The sequence below is a fragment of the Manacus candei genome, unplaced genomic scaffold (assembly GCF_025592945.1).
Source record: "Manacus candei isolate 608988 ecotype Guabito, Panama unplaced genomic scaffold, ASM2559294v1 h1tg000177l, whole genome shotgun sequence".
NCBI lineage: Eukaryota > Metazoa > Chordata > Aves > Passeriformes > Pipridae > Manacus > Manacus candei.
The window spans coordinates 137,508-156,307 of NW_026138225.1; the positions used below are offsets into that span (position 1 = coordinate 137,508).

An 18,800-nucleotide genomic window follows, 5' to 3' on the forward strand; every position below is an offset into this window, starting at 1 on the left:
CCACCATCCTAGACACCCCAAATTCCACCCCAAACCTCACTCCCCATCCCACTCCCCATCCCAACCACCCCAAATCCCACTCCCCATCCCAACCACCATCCCAACCACCCCAAACCTCACTCCCCACTCCAACCACCCTCCCAACCACCCCAAATCCCACTCCACATCCCAACCACCATCCCAACCACCCCAAATCCCACTCCCCACTCCAACCACCATCCCAACCACCCCAAATTCCACCCCCCACCCCAACCACCATCCCAAACATCCCCCACCCCACTCCCCATCCCAACCACCCCAAATCCCACTCCCCATCCCAAGCACCATCCCACACATCCCAAACCTCACTCCCCACTCCAACCACCCTCCCAACCACCCCAAATCCCACTCCCCATCCCAACCACCATCCCAACCACCCCAAATCCCAACCACCCCAAATCCCACTCCCCATCCCACTCCCCATCCCAACCACCCCAAATCCCACTCCCCATCCCAAGCACCATCCCACACATCCCAAACCTCACTCCCCACTCCAACCACCATCCCAACCACCCCAAATCCCAACCACCCCAAATCCCACTCCCCATCCCAACCACCATCCCAACCACCCCAAATCCCACTCCCCACTCCAACCACCATCCCAACCACCCCAAACCTCACTCCCCACTCCAACGACCCTCCCAACCACCCCAAACCCCGCAGGACCTGCCGGAGAACGAGCTGCTGCACCCTCCCCTGAACATCCGGGTGGTGGACTGCCGCGCCTTCGGCCGCTACACCCTGGTGGGCTCCCACACCGTCACCTCCCTGCGCAGGTTCGGCCTCCGCCCGCCCCCCGGCAAGGGGCTCTGGGACACGGCAGGTAAAACCCGGGGGGAAAAACGGGAAAAACGGGAAAAAAAACGGGGAAAGAACACGGGAAAGAAAAAGGGGATTTGGGAATTTTTTAAACGGAAAAAATCGGGGAAAAAAAAAATCACCTGAAATGAAATTTTTTAGTTGAGTTAAGGGGTTGGTTTCCCCTAAATTAGAATTTTAATTTGATTAATTGGTTTCCCCTTTGTTTCAATATTTTTAATATCGCGAGTTTAAAAATCAATCCCCTTGATGGTTTTATTTTCATTTTAATTTTAATATAAATTTTAATTTTTTATTTTTATTTTTACTTTTATTTTTATTTTTATTTTATTTTTATTGTTATGCTTATTTTTATTTTTATTTTTACTGTTATGCTTATTTTTATTTTTATTTTTACTGTTATGCTTATTTTTATTTTTATTTTTACTTTTATTTTTTATTTTATTTTTACTCTTATTTTTATTTTTACTTTTATTTTATTTTTATTGTTATTTTTACTTTTATTTTTATTTTTATTTTTACTTTTATTTTTATTTTTACTTTTACTTTTATTTTATTTTTATTTTTATTTTTACTTTTATTTTTATTGTTCTTTTTATTTTTAATTTTATTTTTATTTTTATTTTTATTTTTATTTCTATATTATTTTTATTTTTACTTTTATTTTTACTTTTATTTTTACTTTTATTTTTATTGTCATTTTTATTTTTATTTTTTATTTTTATTTTTATTCTTTATTTAATAATTTTTTTCAATAAATTTATTTAATAAAAAAAATGCCCTCCAGTGAAATTTTTCAAATGGAATTAAGTGGTGGGTTTCCCCTTTGATTTGAAGGTTTTAAGTGTCATAAATTTAAAAACTGGATCCCCTAAATTAAAATTTTGATTTAATTAATTAATTTCATAAATCTTAAAAATCAATTCCCTCCAATGAAATTATTTTAATTGAATTAAGGGGTTGGTTCCCCCTTTGATTTGAAGGTTTCAAGTGTTGTAAATTTTAAAATAAATCCTCCTAAATTAAATTTTAATTAATTAACTAATTTCCCCTTCATTTTGAAATTTTTAAATATCACACATTTAAAAATCGATCCTCTAAGTTAAAATTTTAATTAATTAATTAATTTCCCCTTCATTTTGAAATTTTTAAATATCACACATTTAAAAATCAATCCTCTAAGTTAAAATTTTAATTAATTAATTAATTTCCCTGTAATTTTGAAATTTTTAAATATCACACATTTAAAAATCAATCCCCGTAAGCGAAAATTTTAATTTAATAGTTAATTGATTTCCCCTTAAATTGAACTGTATTAATTTAGGAATTTCACAATAAATCCCCTTAATTAAAATTTACTCATTTATTTATTTATTTATTTATTTAAATAATTATTTGTTTTCCCTTTAATTTTAACATTTTAAGTATCATAAATTTCAAAATAAATCCCCTTAACTGAAAATTTTAATTGATTATTTTTTTAATGGAGTTCAGCAGTTGGTTTCCCCTTTGATTTGAAGGTTTTAAGTGTCATGAATTTAAAAAATCCATCCCCTAAATTAAAATTTTAATTTTTTATTATTTATTTTGATGTTTTAAGTAGAATAAATTTAAAAATCAGTACCCTTAAACTGAAAATTTAATTAATTAAATAATTAATTTCCTCTTTATTTTAATGTTTTAAATATCATAAATTTAAAAATCAATCTGCTTAAATGAAATTTTTAATTCATTGTTCCCCTAAATTCGAAATTTTTAAATTGAATAAATTAAAAAATAAATCCCCTTACGTGAATTTTGTAAATTTAATTCAGTAGTTAATTTCCACTTTAATGTTAATGCTTTAAACATCATACATTTAAAAATCAATCCCCTTTAATGACAATTGGAATTAATTAATTAATTCCTCTTAATTTGAAATTTTTTAAATAATAAATTTAAAAATAAATCCCCTTAGAATGAAATTTTTAATTTAAATAGTTAATTAGTTCTCCTCTGTTTTAATATTTTAAATATCGTAAGTTTAAAAATCAATCCCCTCAAGTGAAAATTTTATTTTAAGGCTTAATTATTTTCCCATTAATTTGAACTGTCTTATTTTAATAAATTTGACAATAAATCCCCTTAATTAAAAATTTAGGGGAGGGATGGGGAGAAATTTCACCCCCTCGATTGGAAATTTTTAAATGGAATAAATAAAAAAAAAAATCCCCTCCAATGAAATTATTTAAATTGAATTAAGCAGTTGGTTTCCCCCTTTAATTTGAAGGTTTTAAGTGTCATAAATTTAAAAAAATCCATCCCCTAAGTTAAAATTTTGATTTAATTATCTAATTTCATAAATTTAAAAAGCGGTCCCCTTAAATGAAATTTCTTTAATTGAATTAAGCTGTTGATTTCTCCTTTGATTTGAAGGTTTTAAATATCATAGATTTTAAAACAAATCCTCCTAAGTTACATTTTAATTAATTGATTAATTTCCCCTTTATTTAAATATTTGAAATATCGTAAATTTAAAAATCGATCCCCTAGGTGAAAATGTTAAATTAATAATTAATTCATTTCCCATTTATTTTAATGTTTTAAATATCGTAAATTTAAAAATCAATCCCCTTAAATTAAAACTTAAATTCATTAATTAGTTAATTTCCCCTTTATTTTAATATTTTAAATAACATCAATTTAAAAATCGATCCCCTAAATTAAAATTTTGATTAAATTAATTAATTTCCCCTTTATTTTGATATTTTAAATAGCATCAATTTAAAAATCAATCCCCTTAAATTTAAACTGTAATTAATTAATTAATTTCCCCTTTATTTTGATATTTTAAATAGCATCAATTTAAAAATCAATCCCCTTAAATCGAAACCTAAATTAATTAATTAATTTCCCCTTTATTTTGATATTTTAAATAGCACAAATTTAAAAATCAATCCCCTTAAATTGAAACTGTAATTAATTAATTAATTAACTTCCCCTTTATTTTAATGTTTTAAGTATCTCCGTGCCATGTCCCTGTTCCTGCTCCCTCTCCTCACCATGTTCCTGTCCCTGTCCCCATTCCTGTCCCTGTCTCTGTCCCTGATCCCTCTCTGTGCCCTGTCCCTGTCCTTGTCCCCATCCCTATCCCTATTCCCTCTCTGTGCCCTGTCCCTGTCCCCATCCCTGTCCCTGTGTGATGTCCCTGTCCCTGTCCCCATCCCCGTCCCCATCCCTGTCCCCGTCCCTGTGCCCATCCCTGTCCCTGCTCCCTCTCCTCCACCGTGTCCCTGTCCCTGCTCCCTCTCCACACCCTGTCCCTGTCCCTGCTCCCTCTCTGTGCCCTGTACCTGTTCCCGTCCCTGTCCCTGCTCCCTGTCTGTGCCCTGTCCCTGTTCCCTCTCCGTCCCCTGTCCCTGCTCCCTCTCCATTCCCTGTCCCTGTCCCCATCCCTGTCCCCATCCCTGTCCCTGTTCCCTCTCCGTGCCCTGTCCCCATCCCTATCCCTGTCCCTGTCCCTGTTCCCTCTCCATGCTCTGTCCCCATCCCTGTCCCTGCTCCCTCTCCTCCACCCCGCCCCTGTCCCTGCTCCCTCTCCACACCCTGTCCCTGTCCCTGCTCCCTCTCTGTGCCCTGTCCCTGTCCCCATCCCTGTCCCTGTCCCCTCTCCATGCCCTGTCCCTGTCCCTGCTCCCTCTCTGTGCCCTGTCCCTGTCCCCATCCCTGTCCCTGTCCCTATTCCCTCTCCACACCCTGTCGCTGTTCCTGCTCCCTCTCCGTGCCCTGTCCTTGTCCCTGTCCCCGTCCCCATCCCCATCCCTGTCCCTCTCCCTGTTCCCTCTCTGTGCCCTGTCCCCGTCCCCATCCCCGTCCCTGCTCCCTCTCCACACTCTGTCCCTGTCCCCGTCCCCATCCCTGTCCCTGCTCCCTCTCTGTGCCCTGTCCCTGCTCCCTCTCCATTCCCTGTCCCCATCCCTGTCCCTGTCCCTGCTCCCTCTCCACACCCTGTCCCTGTCCCTGCTCCCTCTCCTCACCCTGTCCCCGTCCCCATCCCTGTCCCTGCTCCCTCTCCTCACCCTGTCCCTGTCCCTGTCCCTGCTCCCTCTCCACACTCTGTCCCTGTCCCTATCCCTGTCCCTGTTCCCTCTCTGTGCCCTGTCCCCATCCCTATCCCTGTCCCTGTCCCTGTTCCCTCTCCATGCCCTGTCCCCATCCCTGTCCCTGCTCCCTCTCCTCCACCCTGCCCCTGTCCCTGCTCCCTCTCTGTGCCCTGTCCCTGTCCCTGTCCCCATCCCTGTCCCTGTCCCCTCTCCATGCCCTGTCCCTGTCCCTGCTCCCTCTCTGTGCCCTGTCCCTGTCCCCATCCCTGTCCCTGTCCCTGTTCCCTCTCCACACCCTGTCGCTGTTCCTGCTCCCTCTCCGTGCCCTGTCCCTGTCCCCGTCCCCATCCCCATCCCTGTCCCTCTCCCTGTTCCCTCTCTGTGCCCTGTCCCCATCCCCATCCTCGTCCCTGCTCCCTCTCCACACTCTGTCCCTGTCCCCGTCCCCATCCCTGTCCCTGCTCCCTCTCTGTGCCCTGTCCCTGCTCCCTCTCCATTCCCTGTCCCCATCCCTGTCCCTGTCCCTGCTCCCTCTCCACACCCTGTCCCTGTCCCTGCTCCCTCTCCTCACCCTGTCCCCGTCCCCATCCCTGTCCCTGCTCCCTCTCCTCACCCTGTCCCTGTCCCTGTCCCTGCTCCCTCTCCACACTCTGTCCCTGTCCCTATCCCTGTCCCTGTTCCCTCTCTGTGCCCTGTCCCCATCCCTATCCCTGTCCCTGTCCCTGTTCCCTCTCCATGCCCTGTCCCCATCCCTGTCCCTGCTCCCTCTCCTCCACCCTGCCCCTGTCCCTGCTCCCTCTCTGTGCCCTGTCCCTGTCCCTGTCCCCATCCCTGTCCCTGTCCCCTCTCCATGCCCTGTCCCTGTCCCTGCTCCCTCTCTGTGCCCTGTCCCTGTCCCCATCCCTGTCCCTGTCCCTGTTCCCTCTCCACACCCTGTCGCTGTTCCTGCTCCCTCTCCGTGCCCTGTCCCTGTCCCCGTCCCCATCCCCATCCCTGTCCCTCTCCCTGTTCCCTCTCTGTGCCCTGTCCCCATCCCCATCCTCGTCCCTGCTCCCTCTCCACACTCTGTCCCTGTCCCCGTCCCCATCCCTGTCCCTGCTCCCTCTCTGTGCCCTGTCCCTGCTCCCTCTCCATTCCCTGTCCCTGTTCCCATCCCTGTCCCTGTTCCCTCTCCGTGCCCTGTCCCCGTCCCCATCCCTGTCCCTGTTCCCTCTCCATGTCCTGTCCCCATCCCTGTCCCTGCTCCCTGTCTGTACCCTGTCCCTGCTCCCTCTCATGCCCTGTCCCCTTCCCTGTCCCTGTTCCCTCTCTGTGCCCTGTCCCCGTCCCTGTTCCCTCTCCATGCCCTGTCCCTGCTCCCTCTCTGTTCCCCGTCCCTGTCCCCATCCCTGTCCCCATCCCTGTCCCTGCTCCTTCTCCACACCCTGTCCCTGTCCCCATCCCTGTCCCTGCTCCCTCTCCTCACCCTGTCCATCCCAGTCCCTGGGTAGGATCCCGGGGGCTCCCGGCCGTGACGCGCCGCTCTGTCCCCGCAGGGGAGGTGGTGGTCAGCGTGGAGCCCGAGGTTCCCATCAGGAAGATGGAGACGGTGGTGAAGCTGGAAGCTGTGAGTGTCCCACCCCCCACGGAATTCCCACTCTCCGAGGGATCCCACACTGTGTGGATGGGCATCAAGGTGTCCCAAAGGGATCGGGGTCTGTCACACACTGGAAGTGCCAGGGCCCGTTTTCTGGCCAGAACAGGAGTTTCAGCTCCTTCTCACACCCTTCTGGTCCATGAAACCAGAGATTCCTGGAGCTGCTCCGAGGGCTGGAGCCCCTCTGCTCTGGATCCAGGCTGGGAGAGCTGGGGGGGCTCAGCTGGAGAAGAGAAGGATCCAGGGAGACCTTGGAGCCCCTTCCAGAGCCTAAAGGGGCTCCAGGAGAGCTGGAGAGGGACTGGGGACAAGGCATGGAGGGACAGGACACAGGGAATGGCTTCCCACTGCCAGAGGGCAGGGAGAGATGGGAGATTGGGAAGGGATTCCTGGCTGAGAGAGTGGGGAGGGGCTGGGCTGGAATTCCCAGAGAAGCTGTGGCTGCCCCTGGATCCCTGGGAGTGTCCAAGGCCGGGCTGGATTCCCTGGGATAGCAGGAGGTGTCGGGGTTGGAACAGGATGATCCTTAAGGTCCTTTCCCACCCAACCCATCTCAGGATCCCCAAAAAGCAAGGATGGACCTTTTCCCAACGCTTTGAGGTTTCCCTCCCCTGCATTCCCATGGTTCCCATGGAGAAGGGAAGAGCCTGGCAGGGTTTCTCTTGGAGCAATCCCATATCCAAGCATGGGAAAACTGGGATGCAGGTGCCTGGTTTTCCTGGGGTTAGATGGGAGATTGGGAAGGGATCCCTGGCTGGGAGGGTGGGGAAGGGCTGGGCTGGAATTCCCAGAGAAGCTGTGGCTGCCCCTGGATCCCTGGGAGTGTCCAAGGCCAGGTTGGATTCCCTGGGATAGCGGGAGGTGTCCCTGCCCATGGCAGGGGGGTTGGAATTAAATGACATTTAAGGTCCCTTCCTGCCCAAACCGATCCGGGATTCCACGCCCTGTGCCCAGCTGAGGGTTTGTTTCTGACCTGCTCTCCCTCTCCCTGCTCCCTCCCGCCCTGGACGGCAGAATTCCGACGCGGTGGTGAAGGTGGACGTGGTAAGTGATGGACCTTCCCTGCATCCCCTCTCCCAACCCTCGGCTCCCCATCCAGCCCTTCTGCTCCGCTTCCAATGGACCATCCACTGCACCCCCAGGGACGGGCAGGGCCCGAGGCAGGGACACAGCGGTGTTGTCTCGTGGGTGTGGCAGTGGCCTGGCTCCTGCCAAGCTGGGGAGCTCTCCCAGAAAAAAAACTAGGAAAAAACCCAGAATAGCATAACTATATTAAAATATATATATATTTGCATATATCACAGTTATATACAGTTAAAATACTAGGTACATATAAAAAAAAGAACACCAAATAACCCCCCGAAAAGGGGAAGGGAAAAGGGGCAAAAACACAAAAAAACCCAAACCCCAAAGCGGGTACACACAATCAATAAAAACTAGCAAAAGAGAATCTTACTTCTCGCCTTAAGAGAGCAGAATCGCGCCAAAGGACCGCCGGCAACCTCTGCCTCCCGAGGCCTGCAAGGCCTCACTAGGCCTCACTAGGCCTCACTGGGCCTTGCTAGGCCTCATTAGGCCTCGCTAGGCCTCACTAGACTTCACGAGGCCTCACTGGGCCTCACTAGGCCTCACTAGGCCTAACTGGGCCTTGCTAGGCCTCATTAGGCCTCGCTAGGCCTCACTAGACCTCACTAGGCCTTGCCAGACCTCACTGGGCCTCACTAGGCCTCACTAGGCCTCACTCCCCCACACGAGCAGGACCAACAGCAGAGAACCTGTGCCTTCAGATCCACTGGAAGAGAAGAGGGCAGAAGCTTCTCTCTCCTTCTTATCTATACCCTGGCTTACGTAAAAATCGTAGGGAATACTGGGAACATGGCCACTTCCTTGGTTACCAACTGGTCACCAAGGAAGGCCTAGACTATAACTGTCACAGGAATGCATGGACGGAAGGGATGATGGGAATCTGCAGGGGGGATGGTCTCAGGGTTTCTGCATCCCTGGGAGTGTCCCAGGCCAGGCTGGACAGGGCTTGGAGCAACCCAGGAGAGTGGCAGGTGTCCCTGGTGGGATGAGACGAGCTTTAACACCCCTCCCAGCCCCAAGCATTCCATGATTCCGTGGCTCCGAGGCTGTTGGAGCCCGGATCATCTCTGTGCCTCGGCGTCTGTGCGAGGGGGGAGGTAACGAGGCCCCCCCAGCCCGGGCGGTTGTGCCTTCTCTGGAACTTCACCCACCACCCCGGCACCTCAGGAGACATTTCCCTCCTCCCTGCCATCCCTCCCCTTCTGTCTTTGCTTCCCTCGGGCCTTCAGAGCGAGGAGGAGAAGGAGAAGAAGAAGAAGAAGAAGAAAGGAGGAGGAGGAGGAGGAGGGGAGGAGGCGGAGGAGGAGGAGCCCGACGAGAGCATGTTGGACTGGTGGTCCAAGTATTTCGCTTCCATCGAGACCATGAAGGAGGTGGGTTGGGGCAGGGCAGGGGTGGAAGGGGGGGGGCAGGAAAACGTTATTCCCTGGCTGGGAGCTCCCACCCATCTCCAGCTCCTCCCAAAGCCTGCTGGATGCGCCGCATCCCTTGCCAGCCCTGCCTGTCCCGGAGTCATTCAGGCTGGAAAAGCCCTCCCAGATCGAGTCCAACTGCCCCAAATGCCACACCCACAGGGCTTTTGAGCCCCTCCAGGGGTGGGGACTCCACCCCTGCCCCCGGGCAGCTTTTCCACGAGGAAATGGCTCCCGATATCCGAGGGTTTCGTTCCTCCCCCAGCAACTCCGGCAGCAGGAAGCAGCGGCGGCAGAAGCGGAGGAGAAGGAAGAGCTGGAGCTTGGAGAGGGTAAGCAGGGCAAGAAGGAGGGCACGGGGGGACCAGGATTCCTCTCAGGGTTGGACATCCCTGTGGAACCTCTGTGGCCACTCCAGGGGCTCGCAGGATGTCGTGTTTCCCCAGGAGGGGTCGGGTTTTGGGAGTGCTTTCACCTGCAGGGAGGGAAAACAGACACTTCCAGGGCAGGTTCTCTCACCTAATCCATCCCAACCACGTCAGGATAAGATGGACTGTGCCCTGGAGGCGTTTCTCCCTGAGGGAATTCGACGTCTCTGAAGTTGGGCGACGTTAATTTTGCACCAAAGATTCTGTGGGCCAAGAATCCTGGGGAGTTGGACAGCTTGGCCAAGGGTGGCTTGGAGGGGTTTTTCCTGGGGACTTCCAGCCATCCCCTCCACACATCCCGTGTCCCGGTGGCAGCGGGTTGTTGTCACGTCCTTCAGCTGAGGCAAACCCTGAGCCTGGTTGCTTTTGGAAGGCTGATTTTCATATCCCAGGAAAGATGAGGTTGGGTCTTGCCGAGCTCAGAGACAACTCTGGGCAGGTTCTTCCTGGGTTTGCTCTCCCTGCCAAGGGAGGGGGTGGATTCTCCATCCCTGGAGGTGTTTAAGGACAGACTGGATGTGACATCAGTGCCACGGGCTGGGAACCATGGTGGGGTTGGATCCAAGGTTGGACTCCATGATCTTGGAGGTCCTTTCCAACCCGGCTGATTCTGGGATTCTGTAACTCTATAAAAGGCTCCAAGGCCCAGGCCAGGCACAAGGACAAGGCCAAGGCACCCAAGGAGGACAAGAAGAAGAAGCAGCAGCAGGCGGCCCCTGAGCTCCCGGAGAAGAAGAACAAGCAGAAGGTTGACGAGCTGAAGGTGCGTGTGGCGGGGGGGAGGAGGGGGCAGGGAAGCCTCTGCTGCTTCCCAAGGAAGTGCCTGATCCTAGGGGAGGTGTGCCTTGGGACGTCCCACCCGGGGATGTATCCTGGGACGAGGATTGCCAGCTGCTCTGCAGGGTTTGGGGCAGTCGGAGGTCACAGGGTTGATAGAAAACGGGGTTCCTGGGAAGGCTCATCCCTGGGGGCAGCTTGGATGTGCCCCGGCTGGAGGGGAGAATTTTCCAGCCTGGATTCGGGGCAGGGGTGGGCTCTGGTTCAGTGATCCCAAGGATTTATTTAGGATTCATGTGGCCTGTGAGAACTGGGCAGTAGGATCACAGAATCCCAGGATCACTGAGGTGGGAAAAGCCCTCCCAGCCCATGGATCCACCCTGTGCCCCATCCCCACCTTGTCCCTGAGTGCCACAGCCAGGCCTTCCTGGGACACCTCCAGGGCTGGGCACTCCAAACCTCCCTGGGCAGCCCCTGCCAGTGCCTGACCACCCTTTCCAGCAGGAAATTCCTCCTCCTGTCCCACCTGAGCCTCCCCTGGCACAGCTGGAGGCCATTCCCTCTCCTGTCCCCTGTCACCGCATGTTTTCCTCACCATTTGTGTGTGTTTTTTGTTGTTTTTTTTTAACCCAATTTCCCCCTCTTCTGAACTCCCTCCCCGTCCCAAGGTCTTCAACAAAGAGCTGGAGTCGGAGTTCGACAACTTCGAGGACTGGCTGCACACCTTCAACCTGCTCCGGGGCAAGATCGGGGACAACGACGACACGGCCACGGAGGAGGAGCGGATCGTGGGCAGGTTCAAGGTGAGTGCCGGGCCCGGGAGCGTCCAGGGGCAGGGGTGCTGTCCGGGACCCCCGTGCTGGGGTGGCTCTGTGCCCCCAGTCATGGCAGGCTGGGCTCTCCCTCGCTCCAGGGCTCCCTGTGCGTGTACAAGGTGCCGCTGCCCGAGGAGGTCAGCAGGGAGGCGGGACACGACCCCACCCTCGGGATGTTCCAGGGGATCCCCAGCAACGACCCCGTCAACGTCCTGGTCCGGGTCTACATCGTCAGGGTGAGGGGGGCTGTGGGCTGGGACAGGGGGGGTGTGATCCCAGGAATCCTTCCATGTGCTGGGACAGGGGGTGTGTGATCCCAGGAATCCTTCCATGTGCTGGGACAGGGGGGGTGTGATCCCAGGAATCCTTCCATGTGCTGGGACAGGCTGTGATCCCAGAGTCCCTTCCATGTGCTGGGACAGGGGTGTGTGATCTCAGGGTCCCTTCCATGTGCTGGGACAGGGGGTGTGTGATCCCAGGAATCCTTCCATGGGCTGGGACAGGGGGTGTGTGATCCCAGGAATCCTTCCATGTGCTGGGACAGGGGTGTGTGATCCCAGGAATCCTTCCATGTGCTGGGACAGGGGGGGTGTGATCCCAGGAATCCTTCCATGTGCTGGGACAGGGGGTGTGTGATCCCAGGAATCCTTCCATGTGCTGGGACAGGGGGGGTGTGATCCCAGGAATCCTTCCATGTGCTGGGACAGGCTGTGATCCCAGAGTCCCTTCCATGTGCTGGGACAGGGGTGTGTGATCTCAGGGTCCCTTCCATGTGCTGGGACAGGGGTGTGTGATCTCAGGGTCCCTTCCATGTGCTGGGACAGGGGGTGTGTGATCCCAGGAATCCTTCCATGTGCTGGGACAGGGGGTGTGTGATCCCAGGAATCCTTCCATGTGCTGGGACAGGCTGTGATCCCAGGAATCCTTCCATGTGCTGGGACAGGGGGTGTGTGATCCCAGAGTCCCTTCCATGTGCTGGGACAGGGGTGTGTGATCCCAGGAATCCTTCCATGGGCTGGGACAGGGGGTGTGTGATCCCAGGAATCCTTCCATGTGCTGGGACAGGGGGTGTGTGATCCCAGGAATCCTTCCATGTGCTGGGACAGGGGGGGTGTGATCCCAGGAATCCTTCCATGTGCTGGGACAGGCTGTGATCCCAGAGTCCCTTCCATGTGCTGGGACAGGGGTGTGTGATCTCAGGGTCCCTTCCATGTGCTGGGACAGGGGGTGTGTGATCCCAGGAATCCTTCCATGTGCTGGGACAGGGGGGGTGTGATCCCAGGAATCCTTCCATGTGCTGGGACAGGGGGTGTGTGATCCCAGGAATCCTTCCATGTGCTGGGACAGGGGGTGTGTGATCCCAGGAATCCTTCCATGTGCTGGGACAGGGGGTGTGTGATCCCAGGAATCCTTCCATGTGCTGGGACAGGCTGTGATCCCAGGAATCCTTCCATGTGCTGGGACAGGGGGTGTGTGATCCCAGAGTCCCTTCCATGTGCTGGGACAGGGGTGTGTGATCCCAGGAATCCTTCCATGGGCTGGGACAGGGGGTGTGTGATCCCAGGAATCCTTCCATGTGCTGGGACAGGGGGTGTGTGATCCCAGGAATCCTTCCATGTGCTGGGACAGGGGTGTGTGATCCCAGAGTCCCTTCCATGTGCTGGGACAGGGGGCGTGTGATCCCAGGAATCCTTCCATGTGCTGGGACAGGGGTGTGTGATCCCAGCAATCCTTCCATGTGCTGGGACAGGGGTGTGTGATCCCAGGAATCCTTCCATGTGCTGGGAGAGGGGGAGTGTGATCCCAGGAATCCTTCCATGTGCTGGGACAGGGGTGTGTGATCCCAGGAATCCTTCCATGTGCTGGGACAGGGGTGTGTGATCCCAGGAATCCTTCCATGTGCTGGGACAGGGGTGTGTGATCCCAGGAATCCTTCCATGTGCTGGGACAGGCTGTGATCCCAGAGTCCCTTCCATGTGCTGGGACAGGGGTGTGTGATCTCAGGGTCCCTTCCATGTGCTGGGACAGGGGGTGTGTGATCCCAGGAATCCTTCCATGTGCTGGGACAGGCTGTGATCCCAGGAATCCTTCCATGTGCTGGGACAGGGGGTGTGTGATCCCAGAGTCCCTTCCATGTGCTGGGACAGGGGTGTGTGATCTCAGGGTCCCTTCCATGTGCTGGGACAGGGGGTGTGTGATCCCAGGAATCCTTCCATGTGCTGGGAGAGGGGGAGTGTGATCCCAGGAATCCCTCCATGTGCTGGGACAGGGGGGTGAGCCCAGAGTCCCTTCTGTGGGCTGGGACAGGGGGTGTGTGATCCCAGGAATCCTTCCATGTGCTGGGACAGGGGTGTGTGATCCCAGGAATCCTTCCATGTGCTGGGACAGGCTGTGATCCCAGGAATCCTTCCATGTGCTGGGACAGGGGGTGTGTGATCCCAGGAATCCTTCCATGTGCACTAACATCAGGCAGGAATAGCCCCAGTTTTACCCAAAACACCCCGTTTAGGGGGACTGGAGTGGGCAGGTAGGGCCAGGCACTAACACCAGGCAGGAACAGCCCCACTTTTACCCAAAACACCCCTTTTAGGGGGACTGGAGTGGCCAGACAGGGACAGGCACTAACATCCCCACTTTTATCCAAAACACCCCATTTAGGGGGACTGTTGCGGCCAGACAGGGACAGGTATTAACACCAGGCAGGAACAGCCCCACTTTTATCCAAAGCACCCCATTTCAGGGGATTGGAGTGGCCAGGCAGGGACAGCCTCAGTTTTACCCAAAACACCCCGTTTAGGGGGACTGTTGTGGCCAGACAGGGACAGGCACTAACACCAAGCAGGAACAGCCCCACTTTTACCTAAAACTCCCCATTTAGGGGGACTGTTGTGGCCAGACAGGGACAGGTATTAACACCAGGCAGGAACAGCCCCACTTTTATCCAAAACACCCCATTTGGGGGGACTGGAGTGGCCAGACAGGGACAGGCACTAACATCCCCACTTTTATCCAAAACACCCCATTTAGGGGGACTGTTGCGGCCAGGCAGGGACAGGAACACCCCCACTTTTACCCAAAACACCCCATTTAGGGGGACTGGAGTGGCCAGACAGGGACAGGCATTAACACCAGGCAGGAACAGCCCCAGTTTTACCCAAAACACCCCATTTGGGGGGACTGGAGTGGCCAGGCAGGGACAGGCACTAACAGCCCCACTTTCACCCAAAACACCCCATTTAGGGGACTGGAGTGGCCAGGCAGGGACAGGCACTAACACCAGGCAGGAACAGCCCCACTTTTATCCAAAACACCCCATTTCAGGGGATTGGAGTGGCCAGGCAGGGACAGCCTCAGTTTTACCCAAAACACCCCGTTTAGGGGGACTGTTGTGGCCAGGCAGGGACAGGAACAGCCCCAGTTTTACCCAAAACTCCCCATTTAGGGGGACTGGAGTGGCCAGGCAGGGACAGGTATTAACACCAGGCAGGAATAGCCCCAGTTTTACCCAAAACACCCCTTTTAGGGGGACTGGAGTGGCCAGACAGGGCCAGGCACTAACACCAGGCAGGAACAGCCCCAGTTTTACCCAAAACACCCCATTTGGGGGGACTGGAGTGGCCAGACAGGGACAGGCACTAACACCAAGCAGGAACAGCCCCACTTTTACCCAAAACTCCCCATTTAGGGGGATTGGAGTGGCCAGGCAGGGACAGCCTCAGTTTTACCCAAAACTCCCCATTTAGGGGGACTGCCGTGGCCAGGCAGGGACAGGAACAGCCCCAGTTTTACCCAAAACACCCCATTTAGGGGCACTGCAGTGGCCAGGCAGGGCCAGGCATTCCCAGGGGTCGAGAAGGGGCCCCTCCCTGACTCCTTCCCTGCCGGGGACGGATCCATCCCTGAGGGATCTCCCGTGCCCTCCCCAGGCCACGGACCTTCACCCCGCCGACATCAACGGCAAGGCCGACCCCTACATCGCCATCCGGCTGGGCAAGACGGACATCAAGGACAAGGAGAACTACATCTCCAAGCAGCTCAACCCCGTCTTTGGGAAGTGAGTTTGTCCCAGCCCTGTCCCCTTTTCCCAGGGAATTGGTGAGCCGAGCCTGAGCCCGGCTCTGAGCCACTGGAGGGGTGTCACAGAGTTGCTCCAGCCCTGGGAGCTGCACCCAGGATGTCCCACGGCTGCTGCCTGAGCTGGAAAAGCGGGATTCATCCCACAGAACCTCCCTGGGAAACAGGGTGGGCGTCCTCCTTGCGGGGTGTCCTCCTTTACCAGTGTGTGGTCAGGTGTTTAAGAGACTTCCCGAGAGCAAATCCCTCCTTTAGGAACCCTTAGACCTAAATCTGACCAAGAGCAAATCCCTCCTTTAGGAACCCTTAGACCTAAATCTGACCAAGAGCAAATCTGTCCTTTAGGAACTGAGGGCCCTATATGTCGGCCAGACCCATCCCACAGGGAAGTTTGCTGCCTTCCTGGGGCCAGGGTGAGGGATATTACGAAAACACTTCCGAAGCTTATTCAACCCTCAGACTATTACCCGGTGTTGGTTGTCCAGGTTGGAAGTGATGACAACAATAATAGGAGTACCAGGGTAATTAAAAAAGATTTTAAGGCTCTGACCCGATCACTTCATGGGACAGGAGCACAGGTAGTAATTGGCTCAGTTCCTGTGCTAGCTGGGATGAATGAGGAGATAAATGAGGAGAGGTTTAGGAAAGCACAGCTTACCAATAGGTGGCTTAGAGGATGGTGCTATCATCAAAATTTTGGGTTTTTTGATCATGGGGCAAACTGCATGTTGCCTAGTCTCGTCAAACCAGATGGGCTTCATCTATCTGGGAAGGGTAAAAGAACTGTAGCCCGTAAGTTGGCAGGGTTAGTTAGGAGGGCTTTAAACTAGGTTTGAAGGGGGAAGGGGCGGCAACTGGGCTCTCCAGAAATAAGCCTAAGGGTGTAGAGCCCGAGTTGAGAATAAAATCAATGGCCCAGCTGAAGTGCATGTACACCAATGCACGCAGTATGGGAAACAAACAAGAGGAGCTGGAAGCCATAGTGCAGCAGGAAAACTATGACATAGTTGCTGTCACAGAAACGTGATGGGATGACTCACACAACTGGAGTGCTGCTATGGGGGGCTACAAACTCCTTTAGGAACCCTTAGACCTAAATCAGACCAAGAGCAAATCCCTCCTTTAGGAACTCTTAGACCTAAATCTGAGTGAAAGCAAATCCCTCCTTTAGGAACCCTTAGACCTAAATCTGAGTGACAGCAAATTCATCCTTTAGGAACTCTCAGACCTAAATCAGACCAAGAGCAAATCTCTCCTTTAGGAACCCTTAGACCTAAATCCAACAAAGAGCAAATCCCTCCTTTAGGAACCCTTAGACCTAAATCTGAGTGAAAGTAAATCCCTCCTTTAGGAACCCTTAGACCTAAATCAGACCAAGAGCAAATCCCTCCTTTAGGAACCCTTAGACCTAAATCTGAGTGAAAGCAAATCCCTCCTTTAGGAACCCTTAAACCTAAATCAGACCAAGAGCAAATCTCTCCTTTAGGAACCCTTAGACCTAAATGAGTGACAGCAAATTCATCCTTTAGGAACTCTCAGACCTAAATCAGACCAAGAGCAAATCTCTCCTTTAGGAACCCTTAGACCTAAATCCAACAAAGAGCAAATCCCTCCTTTAGGAACCCTTAGACCTAAATCTGAGTGAAAGTAAATCCCTCCTTTAGGAACCCTTAGACCTAAATCTGAGTGAAAGCAAATCCCTCCTTTAGGAACCCTTAGACCTAAATCTGAGTGAAAGCAAATCCCTCCTTTAGGAACCCTTAAACCTAAATCAGACCAAGAGCAAATCTCTCCTTTAGGAACCCTTAGACCTAAATCCAACAAAGAGCAAATCCCTCCTTTAGGAACCCTTAGACCTAAATCTGAGTGAAAGTAAATCTCTCCTTTAGGAACTCTTAGACCTAAATCCAACAAAGAGCAAATCCCTCCTGTAGGAACCCTTAGACCTAAATCTGAGTGAAAGCAAATCCCTCCTTTAGGAACTCTTAGACCTAAATCCAACAAAGAGCAAATCCCTCCTGTAGGAACCCTTAAACCTTAATCAGACCAAGAGCAAATCCCTCCTTTAGGAACTCTTAGACCTAAATCTGAGTGAAAGCAAGACACACAAACTTCATTTTGGGGCTGTTGAGACATCCCAGGACAGGCCAGCTCCCATCCAGGGCTGGTGGGTCGGGCAGAGGTTCAGCCAAAGCACCCACCTCACGTGGTCTGGGGTGGCAGCCAGACCCCACAGCGCCTTTTCCTGCCTGCCCACCCCGTGCCAGATCCTTCGACATCGAGGCCACCTTCCCCATGGAGTCCATGCTGACGGTGGCCGTGTACGACTGGGACCTGGTGGGCACCGATGACCTCATCGGGGAGACCAGGATCGACCTGGAGAACCGCTACTACAGCAAGCACCGGGCGACCTGCGGGCTGGCACACACCTACTCCGTGTAGGGCACGGCCCTGCCTGCACCCTGCACCCTGCACCCTGCACCCTCCTCTGACTCACCTTCCAGAGCTTTCCTTCCTCCTGCACCCTCCTCTGCCTCACCTTCCAGAGCTTTCCCTGCCCAGCCTGCCTCCTGCACCCTCCTCCTCACCTTCCAGAGCCCTCCCTGCCTCCTGCATCCATCTCACCTTCCAGAGCTCTCCCTGCCCAGCCTTCCTCCTGCACCCTCCTCCTCCTCATCTTCCAGAGTTTTCCCTGCCCAGCCTTCCTCCTGCACCCTCCTTCTCCTCACCTTCCAGAGTCCTCCCCGCCTCCTGCACCCATCTCCTCACCCTCCAGAGCTTTCCATGCCCTGCCTGCCTCCTGCACCCACCTCTGCCTCACCTTCCAGAGCCCTCCCTGCCTCCTGCACCCATCTCCTCACCCTCCAGAGCTCTCCCTGCCCTGCCTGCCCCCTGCACCCTCCTCCTCCTCATCTTCCAGAGCTTTCCCTGCCCAGCCTGCCTCCTGCAACCTCCTCCTCACCTTCCAGAGCCCTCCCTGCCTCCTGCATCCACCTCACCTTCCAGAGCTCTCCCTGCCCAGCCTTCCTCCTGCACCCTCCTCCTCACCTTCCAGAGCTTTCCCTGCCCAGCCTTCCTCCTGCACCCTCCTCCTCACCTTCCAGAGCTTTCCCTGCCCTGCCTGCCCCCTGCACCCACCTCCTCACCTTCCAGAGCCCTCCCTGCCTCCTGCACCCATCTCCTCACCCTCCAGAGCTTTCCATGCCCTGCCTGCCCCCTGCACCCTCCTCCTCCTCATCTTCCAGAGCTCTCCCTGCCCAGCCTTCCTCCTGCAACCTCCTCCTCACCTTCCAGAGCCCTCCCTGCCTCCTGCATCCACCTCACCTTCCAGAGCTTTCCCTGCCCTGCCTTCCTCCTGCACCCTCCTCCTCACCTTCCAGAGCCCTCCCTGCCCAGCTTTCCTCCTGCACCCTCCTCCTCCTCACCTTCCAGAGCCCACCCCAGACAGGTTTTGGGAGCAGCACAGCGGGGAAGGCGGTGGGTTGTCGGGATTCCGGGATGGGAAGCGCTGGGGGAATGGGAAGAGAGGTGAGGTCGGAGCTGAAACAGCAGCGGGGCCCAAGGAGCCACGCTGAAAATCAGGAATCGGGTGGGATGTCCTGGGAACTCGATGGCTGAGTCCAGACAGGTGT

The 18,800-nt window shown here is 52.7% G+C and overlaps 1 protein-coding gene and 1 long non-coding RNA gene across 29 annotated transcripts in view; one reads left to right on the plus strand and one right to left on the minus strand.

The window, feature by feature from the left end:
- Window positions 1–18,800, plus strand: part of OTOF (otoferlin) — a 130,974-nt gene that overhangs the window by 98,480 nt on the left and 13,694 nt on the right. For all 28 annotated transcript variants that reach the window (XM_051773766.1, XM_051773770.1, XM_051773768.1 and 25 more), the window contains exons 29-38: window positions 703–862; window positions 6,476–6,546; window positions 7,591–7,620; window positions 8,892–9,035; window positions 9,340–9,406; window positions 10,138–10,265; window positions 10,948–11,082; window positions 11,193–11,330; window positions 15,021–15,148; window positions 17,436–17,606. In XM_051773766.1, coding sequence (XP_051629726.1) covers window positions 703–862; window positions 6,476–6,546; window positions 7,591–7,620; window positions 8,892–9,035; window positions 9,340–9,406; window positions 10,138–10,265; window positions 10,948–11,082; window positions 11,193–11,330; window positions 15,021–15,148; window positions 17,436–17,606 — 1,172 coding nt within the window. The remainder of the gene's footprint in view (window positions 1–702; window positions 863–6,475; window positions 6,547–7,590; window positions 7,621–8,891; window positions 9,036–9,339; window positions 9,407–10,137; window positions 10,266–10,947; window positions 11,083–11,192; window positions 11,331–15,020; window positions 15,149–17,435; window positions 17,607–18,800) is intronic.
- Window positions 17,643–18,409, minus strand: LOC127463873 (uncharacterized). The gene is made up of 3 exons (XR_007901049.1): window positions 18,217–18,409; window positions 18,120–18,167; window positions 17,643–17,748 (listed from the first exon to the last, which is right to left on the minus strand). It is a non-coding gene; the product is annotated as an uncharacterized LOC127463873 (long non-coding RNA).